This window comes from Rutilus rutilus, assembly GCF_951802725.1.
Source record: "Rutilus rutilus genome assembly, chromosome: 14".
NCBI classification, from domain to species: domain Eukaryota; kingdom Metazoa; phylum Chordata; class Actinopteri; order Cypriniformes; family Leuciscidae; genus Rutilus; species Rutilus rutilus.
Genome location: NC_140219.1, coordinates 8,451,369 through 8,464,318, shown reverse-complemented (window position 1 = coordinate 8,464,318; position 12,950 = coordinate 8,451,369). Strand labels below are relative to the sequence as shown.

Here is a 12,950-nt window from a genome sequence, read left to right as displayed (position 1 = left end):
GATTGGCTCCTGTAAATGGCTACTGCTGAGGTAGCCTACTCGGCTCAGAGTTCTTTCGGAACAAATGGATGAAGATAAATTATGCTCATTATTGCTAAAAAGCAAACTGTTTGTTCTTGAGTTCTGGATGAGAGATATTTAATACTATTCACTCTTTTTTGCTTTTGTTTTGGATGGTTTTCAAGAGTAATATTCATATTATAGATTAAGATTCATAATTCATCAAACTGAAATTGTGAGTAATCACTTTAAAGACTAAATTAAATTAAATTATGTGGTGTGGTGGTGTGGCGCAATGGATAAGACACATGCCTTTGGTGTGAGAGACCCGGGTTCGAATCCACTGTGAGACACCAATGTGTCCCTGAGCAAGACACTTAACCCCTAGTTGCTCCAGAGGCGTGCGACCTCTGACATATATAGCAATTGTAAGTCGCTTTGGATAAAAGCGTCAGCTAAATGAATAAATGTAAATGTAAATAAAAAAATGACACTATTTACTTCCTTAATAAATGTCCTTGCAGTTAAAACTATTAAAAATTGTTTTCAGGAATGGTTTTGTCTGTTAATACTTTAATTGTTTTGTCTGTTAATACCATGGCTATATTCATGGCGAATAAAAAAAGTGAAAGACATAAAAAGTTGCTAAATATATAAAAATATACAACTTTTCAGGGATTGAAATAACACTGAAATAAAATTACATTAAATTAAATATACTTGAAAAAAATTAAACGAAAAAAAAACTATAATATAGCATATAAATAATACTAAAAGAACAACGGTATCACTGTATATAATTCATCAGTGTATGACATGTTATTCTAAAAAATATATTTAAATACATTCAATTTACTTTCTCTAGTCCACACCTTAAATTACCTATTAATTCCACTAACATTAATCAAAGTTGTCCAAACAGGGAAACATAATATTAACCAATATTATAAGAGCCTAACAATGACAATCCTCAATCAAAACACTTAAGTTCCAACCAAAATTATGTCCACTTCCACTGCGCCAAATATTCTGTTTCACGTGGAAATACGTACCATTCCAGAAGTTAAATGTGTTCTGTGCACATGAAGTCTTCAATTATTTGTTTATTTTAACTACATTTTTATCCACAGAAGTAGAAAGACATCTTTCTCAAGTCTTAAAGGACATATTCTCGACTTTCAGTAATAACAGTGTCGAATGGCTGCGACCGTTGTGTTCGTATTTCCTCAGATGCGGTTCAGAGAGGTTGTTGAGTAAAGGTTAATGGAGCAGTTGGCTCGAAGACTGACTCACTCCTACACCACCCACACACCTACACACACAAACACACACACACAGCTAAGAAAAAAGTCTTCAGTCAGTACAGAAAGTAAAGTACTTCCTTTTCAAACTGAATGCATCACTCTTAAAGCCTAATAAACTAGAAAAAGAGAATTAAAGGGGTCATATAATGACATTTTTGTACAAGTTAATTATGATTCTTTAGGGTATAAATGAAAAGTTTGTAATATACTTTAATTAAAAATTCTCATTAGTATTGTAAGAAAACACTCATTTTACCTGGTCAAAAACAGCTCTGTTTTCAGCACGCCATTTAAGTGCATGTGTCTTTAAATGATAATGAGCTTTGCCCACCCCGCCCCTCTGTTCTGTTGGGCGTTTTGACACAACACACATGGAGTGTTGTCTTGACAACAGTTGAGGGTATATTTTGGAGAAAGAATGGCAGCGGGAGTCTCTGAAGACACATCTGTGCAACCAACCGCATCAATTTGAACCGGAGTCGGACCCGGAACAAGATGACGGCCCCGAAGAAGTTCGACAATTAAAGTAAGCTTAGTGTAGTGTTACCACGTTAACTTTAACACCTGCGTACACAGTTTGTAATAACACAATAACCATAACGCGATGTTCATTATAAACGTGGGATTATGAATTATATTTTGAACGTCGTACATAGAAAACATGCCGTAACGTATCCTGAGTGTAAACCTTCATCGTGAAGCGTGCACGCGATTTGCAACGATTACTATATAGATTAATAAAACGTTACACTCACTTCTTCTTCTGGAGGTGCAGCAGGAACACGAATAGTTGGTACCGATCTGTTTTTCAGGAGCAGCTTCTTAGCAAAACCAGCTTTATACTGAGTCTGACCCTCGTTTATAAAGCAGTCTGGTGAGAAATGATTCGCGCAAACATGAAAGCATTGACGTTGATCGTGGGGAATTTTCCCTTCGAAAACAAAACTCAGCCACTGCGTCTTCAGTGGTTCGGATTTAGGAACATCAAAATGACTGCTGTGTTCGTTATTACACCCAAGAACAGAACACCACAATCGCTTAGACGCCATTCTGCTCCTGCGTATCAACAATGGCGGACTATGATGACAGCTCGCTCAGGGTGGGTCCGTGTTGAAACGCTGCTGTCAATTAACAATCGTGGGAGGGGCGTCCGATCGTGTGACGTCAGACGGCTCGATTTGAGACAGGGGAAAACATATAAGGAGATTAAAAAAAAAACTGGATGTATTTTTATCATTATATGATGGTTGTGTACAGGCACTGCCAACACACATTTCAGTACAATCTACTTGTAAAAGTGCATATACCATTATATGACCCCTTTAAAACACTGCATTTATTTTCTTGTTTTGTCTCTTCATTCATTATGCATGAAGGCAAACTTCCAGTAGGTTCTCTGAGGGCCCGTCTTTGATTCAGACCAGTGGTTTCTGTTCCACCTCATTATCTTTTGGACTAAATTAAGTTTTGCTGTGGCATGGTGCTTGACTCGGCCTCCTGTCATGCCCTGAGGCTGCTCTGATGCGATTGGCCGGTCAGTGTTACCTCTTTGCCATTTGGCTAAAGCAAGGCGGGTTTTGCTGGGTGGGAACTCAGCCCTGATGTGGCATCAGCACATTGAGAGGATGCAGTTTCTAAGCATCTCATGTGGTTACTTTTTCGCTAGCTGGTAACCAGCAAGATGTTATTTTTTTACATGCTAAATGTACATCCTGTTTAAAAAAAAAAAAAAAGCAGTTTTTCTTCAAGTCACAGCAACTGTTAAATGGAGAATGTTTAGACATTATTATAAAAAAAAGAGCCAGATAAATCCCAATTATTACATTCCAATTCCACTTAATTAATTGTTATTTAAATGACAAATAAATAAATAATTAAATGCATGGACACAAAATATTGATCTTACAATGTTTTTACGAGTTGTAAAATCAATATTTTGTGTCCATGCATTTAATTATTTATTTATTTGTCATGACTTCCTGTCGCGTTGTGGTCTTTCATGAAGGCCAACTGTCAGCCAGCCTTTGTGCCTTTGATAGCAGCTCATCTAGCAATGAGCTTCAATGAGCATCTAGCAATGAGCATTTTTTTCAAGTATTTCATTTCATATTTATATTTTATTTTATTTCAGTGTTATTTCAATCCCTGAAAAGTTTTATTTTTTATATATATTTATTAACTATATTAACTTTATGTCTTTCACTTTTTTACTCGCCATGAATATAGCCATGGTAGCTGACATGGGATTAAAGTATTAACAAAGAAAACAATTCCTGATTTTTTTTTTAATAGTTTTAGGTTGTATATGTGTAAAATTTGATATAAAATGTCTTTTTTTTAAATGTTGCCTTGGCAACTAACTGAAATAAATAAGTTTAAGTACTTTATTAAAGCTATATACAAATAGAAAAAACTAATACAAATGACAAAAGCACTTAACAAAACTACTAAAACTAAAATTAAAATAAAAACTGTAAATAAAATAAAAGCTTACTCAAAATAAACTAAAATGACAATGGACAAACACCAAAACAATATTACATTATTATAATATATGCAATTATTAATTTTGAATATTTTTTTTCTATGGACTAGTTAGCTACTGCAAGATTATCTGTATATGAAGACTGTGGACTGTGGAATGATACAAAATGCAATAAAGTAGCACAAGAGCTGCACGATTCTGGATAAATTGTGAATCACAATATTTTTGTCTCAAACTGAGATTACGATTCTCCAAGGATAAAGAATAGAAAAAAAAAAATAATAATAATTCTAGAGGTTCTGACAAAATGTTCATTGCTGCAGCCTATTTAAAAAAAAAAAATCACAAAAATTTTAAATTCTCATTTGTGACTAACCAATCAGAATCAAGTATTCCAGAGCAAAGTATAATAAACCAAATTAGCATGCCAACACAATATGTTCATATCAGCAAGGCCACTTCTAAAACTCACAGGGATCGGGACCTGCATCAAATCAGTACAATGAGTTTATCAACTCTAGATTGTGTTTATAATCATTAGTGAGTACAATGGGCCAAAAAAACTTCCGGTCTAGGCTGAGAGCACCTCATCTAGATTGCTAGATGAGCTGCTTTCAAAGGCACAAAGGCTGGCTGACAGCTGGCCTTCATAAAAGACCACAACGCGACAGGAAGTCATCAGTAATTCATTATGAAGGCTGGACAAAGGGTTACACTGACTGCTGTGTCACTGAGCAAAACAGCTCCAGTCAGTATATGAGGACTAAATTATTTAATGTGGATTCAGGACATAATCCACTTCCTGTTTGTAATGCAAAGCCACGAAGACGACAGGTAAGCATCAACTGCAAATTATGATCTTCCTTGCATGATCATACCCTATGAAACAGTTTGATCATTCTTCATTAACAGCATAATTGTTTGAGACTTCATGTCCTGTATTATCAGAGCATCCATCCAGCATTGTGATCCCTCAATAATGTTGTTAGTGGGATGTCCGAGTAAATAAACTTTGCCTTATGTGTGTAAGTGTAATATTCACAGTGTCATGGATGGATGGATGGATGGATGGATGGATGGATGGATGGACGGACGGACGGACAAGTAACATATATATTACAAAGAAAGTGAAGCCTAAAAATAAATACTTTTTGCATCCATATGATTGACTTTTATAGGAATAATCATTTTTAAGAAGAATTTAGATTCTTATTAGATTTTAGTTATGAAAAAAATACATAACATAATATATATGTTTGCATTACAGTAATGATTTTTAGTAACAGTAACAAGATTTTTGGGAGAAAATGTGTTTAATTGTGGGAAAAAAATTCACAATGTAAAAAACATTTAAGTGAATATAATCTTCAAGCATTTGTCTTTCTTTCATTTTATTTTTTGGGGTAAAATATGACCAGGACATGTTTCTTAGAGATTTCTTGAGATTTCCTCACATAGTTACTGATGTTTGTCTGTTCTGTCAGATGTTATGTGTGGCACGTGTCACTCACCCGAACTTGTGTGGGAGCCATACAGGAACACACGGTCCTGACGTGCTTCAAACACTTCTCATGTGACATGAAGTTACACACTGCAGAGAAAGAGAAAGAGATTTAGTGCGTGCCACAGAATTATGGGGCCAAGATATTCAGGTACAGCAGCTTTAGCAAAAAGAAAACTTGCCATTCTTTTTCAGCAGTGAATTCAAAGCCATGTCATCATAATTTGCACAATTTAGAGCCAATGTCACTTTGTATTTTGTAAACAAACAAATCATTTATAGCACCAAGAGAATTTCCAAAATAGCATTTGTAAACCGGTTTCCCACACCCATGTGCCACTCTTGAGTAGGGTGGTCCTTATTTTTAAAGTCTCCAATTGTCATGCTCTTAACCCTTTAAATTGTTCCTTTATATAAGAAAATACAGCATGCCAACTTTTATGGCAGTAACATAATAATTACTGGTAGCTCAATAGCTTTAAACTTTCTGAGATTTTGATGATTTTCGTAAAAACAGATCATTTGAATTGGTATTGTACCTGGCTAGTAAAATAAAATAAAAAATCTCCATAAAAGCATCTAATGCACCATATATTCCTAAATATGTATTTTAGATACATATCTCAGTTTACTTATTGTAGAAACTAAATCCAAATTAATCCATCCATGACCCGGTTTAGCAGATTTACCTTTCCTGGTGGAATCAATACATATTTCTATTGATGATCACCTTGGTTATTGTTTGGGTAATTGTTTGGTAAAAAATTACATTACGTTCCTTGAAATTGACCCGGAACTTTGGCCGAATCAAGCAGATTATCAGGAGGCACAGGCAACCATACATGCAATGAAAGTAGTCAATGATCACGCCGAGAGAGGAGTGGCTCTGATTCAAGAATACAATGGCTATCTCACACACTCTGAAGAACAATTGCAGTTTCTCCTTCATGTGGTGGAAGATCACCGACAGATCTATCCAGACTGGCTGCTGAGCATCAGAAATGAGGGATTGTTGAAAATGTTGTGCTTTTTTTTAGATTGTTGTCATGTCAGTGTTGCTCTGATTTCAATAAAATGTAGTTCATTTGCAGCAACTTTTAATATTACTTGCATATCACAATAACGCCACACAGCTTAACATAGGCAATCTTCCACATGACTGAGCTACCTCTAAATATCATTTTTTTTGTCAACATGTTTGCATATTTCTAATTTTGAAGTTAAAAGGAACAGTTTAAGAGGTTAAGACACTAACATTTTGCAACAAAAAAAATTGGACTTGATAAGGACCACCCTACTCTTGAGGGGAACAAAAACAAGTTGTTCTGCCCCAAATTCATTTCATTTGTTGAGTGAGAAAGTCAATTTATGACTGGACAAAATTTCATGAACATTTCCAAACATCAAGCAGCAGCATTTACCGCTCAAGAGAACAATTTGCACCAAAGACAACAGCACCGATTGGCTGTCTCTATGGTCGGTGACTGCAGGATCGCTGTGTGCCCAATTTATGCTGCTGTCAGAGCCCACTTTGGCCCTCAGTACAGACTGAACCTCACTGATGCATTTGTTGGTTTTCACGCTTACCAGAGACAGGAAGTGATCTCGCTGGCCAGGCTGAGCTCCTCTCACTATCACAACCACAAGAGCAAGGAAAACATTCTAAAGTTTAACGTACCACAGCTAAGGACAGAACAAAGACTGTTCTGTTTACACATTCTTAATCAACACAAACATCTGTCATATGAGCACATGCAACTGTTTTAGAAGGCTGCATTTTTGTGAAGTCTAATACGCAAAACATTAGTGACAGTCCATTTAGACCAATGTTAATTCCAAGAAAAAACAATTCTACTTTTTCTTTAACATTTTCTCCATTTAATTTGCAAAGACTAAAATTTCAATGTCAATTCTGCAACTGTTGCATTAAAGAGCTATCTGTGCCCGATTTGACACATAAAAATGTGTTTAGTTGGTTTAAATTAATATATTTAGGTTAAAAATACTTTCTGACTTCAATGAAACCATTTTTTTTTTTTTTGGTAGACCAAATATCTTGGCTGAAACAGAGATAAAAGATACTTTGACATAAACAAAGAATTTTGGCCATGAAATTATTCAGTTCTAATCATATTTAAATAGTATTGTAATAAAGACCTTATTCAGAGCTGTGCTTTGTCTGGTATGAAAGCGAGGCTGTGAGGGATAGACTTACCGTGTTTTCAATGGCATCCGCTGTAAAAAGCTGTTTAAAGCTCCTAGATCACTAATAATTTTCCACAGCTCATATTGTTTTGGGGTTTTTGTTCACTGATATTTCTTGGAAAGATATTTTTGCAGTGTTCCGTCAGCAGAACTATCAAAAAACACATTAAATAACAGTAAAACCCACTGAAGAGATGTGTCTATCCCTCACAGCCTCGCATTCTTTCCCATTAAAAATGGTTCCCAAAGATGGTGCTGCTGTGAATAAGGTAATAGTTATGTATGTATAGAAATACTTATTTTTTTAATAAGTAAAAATAAAAAATAAAAGTTTTTCCTTTACATTTGTTAATTCAAACAATATTTAAAAAAATTGATAGAGCCTAATGAACATCCACACCAATTGAAAACAAGCTACTGAAGCAAGCAAGTTTTGAAAGCATAAGATCCCACCCTCCCTTCAGAGCTTCTACAAAGCCACGCCTCCTTCAAAACGCATGAACACTCACGGCCAGAGAGTCTGCAAAGCATCACGAGAGACGACGTTAAATCACAACATGTCTCAAAGCACATTACATTACAATATTAATGAGAGTAAACAACTTTGATCTCTGACTTGTACCACCTGACTGCTGCAGATTTATTTTGGTGTTGATAGTGTTGCATAGAAACGCATAAATCCGAGTACGAGAACGCGAACAGCTCCGAGTGCAATGTCACGAGTTGCCAATCTTGTAATCACGGTTATGACATGGCGTGAACGCAGAAGGAAATGTAAAAGGTGGCTGCTGTTCATTTGTGGCGCTCTGCGACTGTGTCTACAACTCTGCATAGCCTTACGAAACGTGCTGATGACTTGTGATGTCTGCGGGAGCAGGTGCATGGAGGTATGGGAATACAGGTTGACAGGACATCGCATCAGAACGAATGCAATGATTGGACGAACGTTTTTTTGGTCCTGAGACTTCCACAGATGATATACACTGCTGGGAGAGAGAAAAAATGGGCCAAGCCCAAAATGGCTAACCACTAAGCTTTTAATTGTCTTAACCACAAATGATTGGTCAGGAAATTAGCAGAATTTAAGTAAATGCACTACTTAAAAAGGCATTGCTGTCTTAGAAAAACAAAGACAGAATTAAGTTTTTGGCAGGAAATGTGAAGCTGTGTGTGAAGTGATGAATCACAATGAAACAAGTTGCATGGTGATGCTCCAGAGTGGTGTCTTCGAACATTTGGTGAGAAATATGATAGTAAAAAGCATTTCTACCACACAGAAGCATGGAGGAAGTGTGTCATTGTGTGGGGAGGCTTTTAGCTGCTGGTATTTGTGAGCTACTTCACTGTGAAAAGTCATTTAATGCTTTGGTGTACAGGAGAATATTGCAGAATAGCTTGCTTTCCACGGATGAAAAGTTGATATCTAAAGAGGAATGATCAGATGTTATTTTTCATCAACAAGACAATGCTCCTGCTCAAACTGCAAAGTCAACCAAGAGGTGGCTTGAGAACAAGTCCATCAGGCTAATGTTTCACTTTATCTACAGTATTCGTGCAATTCTTGCTAAATTCCTTTTTTTTTTTTACCCGGGAGTTTATGTTTAAAAAAAAAAAAAAACGAGCTAGTCCTACTAGTCATGTCTTGCATTAATAGCAACAGTAATGAATATATAATGACATTAATTCATTAGTCTGAGCCTGGCACGTTCCTAGTCTCTTCACCAGTGCAATCAACACACAATGAGCATTAGAACATAGAGCATGCCTGTGTGTTTATGTTCTGCTCTCGATCTGTCTAGCTACAGCATCCAGTCTGCCGCTTTGCTCCATTGGACTATGTGTTGCCATGCCAACCTGGAAGAGTCAATCACGACTTCACTGCAGCACATTACGTAACAGAAACGTCTCATTTCTGCCTAACTCTGCCTGGTAACATCCACATTGTCAATCAACATCTGCTTTCCTGCCATGCCAATCTCATGTGGTGACATAAATCCAGTCCACTTGTCTCTAAAGTAATGCTGCTTGTTGCCATAATCATTCATAGAGGAATTATGGTGAAACCTTGATGAATAGCATAGCATTGTGGATTAATCTCTCCCTAGGAAACAGCAACAGGCTTTAAAGGGACAAAACCGGCTGATCTAGTTTACATTCACTCTATGTGTATGAGGAAATTTATTTTTTATCCGTATAGAAATCAGATGGAAGGGGATTTGGCCCCATCAATGATTCATTTTGAAGTCATTTGCAAACCATAAAAGTTTAAAACCTACAGATCAGCAGCTTTGTGATGACTCCTCATAAAGAGTCAAAAGAAATAAGCTCAGGCGTAGATTACACTCTGGCTGGTCTTTAGAGAAGATATTCTATCACAGATTCAGCAAGGCCAAGGGTTACTACACCAGGACTGAATACAAAAGGGGGGGGGAACAGTTGCTTTTTTCTATGATTACAATAAAAACTGTCAAGCTTCATAAAGGACCCAAAACTAAGCATCATAAAAGTGGTCCATGTGACTCTATATGGCACAATATTCCAAGTCTTGCTTTATGTCGCTATTAATTGAAAATATTGATATCCACCCTAACTTTCATTCATTAGAGCTTATGAGAGAAGACGCAAATGATTCATCTGCTAACTGACCTGATCAAGTTTCCTCATTTGTTCAATTATTTGTTTGCAGTCTTTGACAACTGACTGGAAGTTTATCAGTGAATAAGGGATTACATGTTGATCTGCTCTTGACTTCAGAAAACTTGGAATATACTGTTGTATGGACACCTTTATGATCCTTTTATGGTTCTTTTGCATCTTTTTTTGTTGTTGTTGTTGTCATTACTCATTGTAATCTGGGCTATTTTAGGTTTGGATCCTGCAAAAGGTCATCAATGAGCCAATGAACCTATTGTCCATAGGTTGCTTTGAATTAAAGCCTAATCTAAAATGCCCAAGAGCAACTTGCTTATTGTTTACCCAACCGAGCAGCTCTGTAAAGAAAAAAAACTGACGCTTAACATCTAACTAACAAAAGTGAGAATGGTACAGATCTTCTCTCTCTCTCTCTCACCAGCCTCCATCAATTAGATGGATCTCATCAAAGTGTCGTCCTGCACAGATTCCTGTCCAACAGGAGGAGTGTGCTGGATCGAAAAAGTGAGAATGCTACAGATCTTCTCTCTCTCTCTCTCTCACCAGCCTCCATCAATTAGATGGATCTCATCAAAGTGTCGTCCTGCACAGATTCCTGTCCAACAGGAGGAGTGTGCTGGATCGATCTGCATCAATCTGTCTTCCCCATGTTAGTAGACAAGCGATTCGATTCTGTCGAGAGGGAGGTGTAGAGGGGAGAGACTGATTTGCTTGACATCCTCCATCTATTTTCTAACATATTTTCTTCATCCCTTCCCTTTCCAGGATGGCATGCGCGCAGATAATAATCTGCCAGTCAAAATTGTCAATCAAAGTGGTATGGGGAAATGCAACTGGGAACAAAATCACTTGCACTTTAAATGAAATAGTTAAATGACCCAAATTACATTCAAAAGACCAACTCACAAATATTGTGTTTATGATGTTTATGAGAGTATTCGTCCAATACTATGGAATATAACAAATTACCATATTGTCGTCTAATACCATCCATCACTGCGCCATAATACTACCAGAGCAGTTTTTGTTTTGTTTTTAGTAAGAGACACTTTGTTGACATTGCTTTGCTGAATGAAACATGCCGACCAAGTGAATCCATAAAGCATCTTACCTTCACAAACAAACCCAACAATCCCCCATATGAAGTCGCTGCAGTGATGGCAGAAGGTCGGTTTGGTCAGGGTCACTTTCCGAAAGCAGTGTCCGGGAGCGTTGACAGAGTACCGCGCCTTTGAACCGGGCGACTGCTGCGCCTTTTTCCTCCCGGGTCCGGGGCTCGAGCTCGGGCTGTCGATCTTCACCCGACCGCTGTCTGCCATCTCTGTCGGTTCCAATGGAAAATCCAGCGCAAAACGCCAAGAGAAAAAGCTCCACGAGATTGGTTGTTGTGAAAGTCACATATGTGATTTGGCGGTTATGTTAAACCCAACCGAGTCATCACTGAATAAAGTGAATGTTTCTTCTCTCCCGCTACAGTGTATCAGAGTCGGAAACGCGCGACAATGAATCAATGTAACAGAATGTTTAAACGTTCCAATCAAAGCGCGAGTTAGTTACCATGAGAGCTTTACTATCTGACCATCTAACAAGACATCAAACTCAATAAATATGCCAGTCTGCCTTTACCGACGACAACCAGCAGTCTGCAAATGCATGAGGGAATTATAAAGCCACCGCGTCCACATATGATGCGCTGAGGTTTTAATCGTCATAAAACGCCTGCTGCTTATTTACGATGATTTTCACTTTCTCAGCAGAAGAGATTTTCACCAACACAAGCGCCTGTAACTTCCGCCTGTAGTAGAGCTCCGGCCAGAGAGAGAAACACACATTCACACGAGCTTCACACCAGCAGCCTCAGCTATGGCAAGCCGTTTTAATATGTAAGCCTATTCCTTTGAAATTACAAGTATCCAAAGGCGAACCTACATTAAAGGTGCAATAGGTGATTCTCTGCAGAAACATTTTTTGTTATGCTGGTTGAAAGTCTCCTCATATCCTGGTAGCAATCACTATGTTAAGCGGTCTAACTGTATTTTTCTTTATAAATATAAATAGTCTGTGGAAGGCTTAGGACCATATTGTTCGTTCAATCACTGCATATGGTCCGAATGAAATGAAAGCATGAGTTCCCTGACAGTATCACTGCGCAGCCTGTTCACACAGACACCTTACGTCATCAGCGCGTTCACCTACGCTGTGCAGACAGAGCAAGAATGGCAGGCAAACAGTTGTTTACGTTTGTTATTGTAGTACTGTTGTTACTCTCTGTATACTGTAAAGTTTTCACACCAGTGAATGACACATGATGTAATCCAGTAAAGTTGTCTGTGGTCATCCTGCTTCTGGTCTGTGTGCTTTCATGTGTTTTGGAGGAGGCGTGGCTTTGGAGAGTATAGGCAGAGCCCCGGCCACTCCCTATTAAGTCCTATTGTACCGAATTTTAATTGTAGTTTGGTTGTAGTTCCACCAGAGTTCCACTGGGGGCGATCGCCCATGAGTGCAAAATGAATGGGAGTCTATAGAGCTAGACGGCTAAATTTGTCTCTTTCACCCGATTGCCGTTGAGAAATCTCAGATTTGATTGTAGGTTTTGCAAGTTCAACATGGGTTATAGGTCGAAAGTTGAATGAACGAGTACTTATGTCCTTTTCGATTTCTTACAGGTTGAGTTGTTGTTGCCCATAACACGCTAGCATTCTGCTAATGAACGCTGATTGGTTAGTGAAGGACTGATTACGACCAGAGATACCGCTTGATGGCATCGTGGCATCCGAAGCGGGACCAGAATGTTAAGGTTTTT

General features: G+C 37.7%; 1 protein-coding gene across 1 annotated transcript in view; it reads right to left on the bottom strand.

Annotated features, from left to right (window-relative positions):
- Positions 1-12,015, bottom strand: part of dgkq (diacylglycerol kinase theta) — a 44,126-nt gene extending 32,111 nt beyond the window's left edge. The window contains exons 1-2 of the mRNA XM_084429864.1: positions 11,259-12,015; positions 5,301-5,380 (exon numbers count right to left, since the gene is read on the bottom strand). Of these exons, the coding sequence (XP_084285990.1) occupies positions 5,301-5,380; positions 11,259-11,466 (288 nt within the window). The 5' untranslated portion in view covers positions 11,467-12,015. The remainder of the gene's footprint in view (positions 1-5,300; positions 5,381-11,258) is intronic.
- Positions 12,016-12,950: the final 935 nt, after the last annotated feature.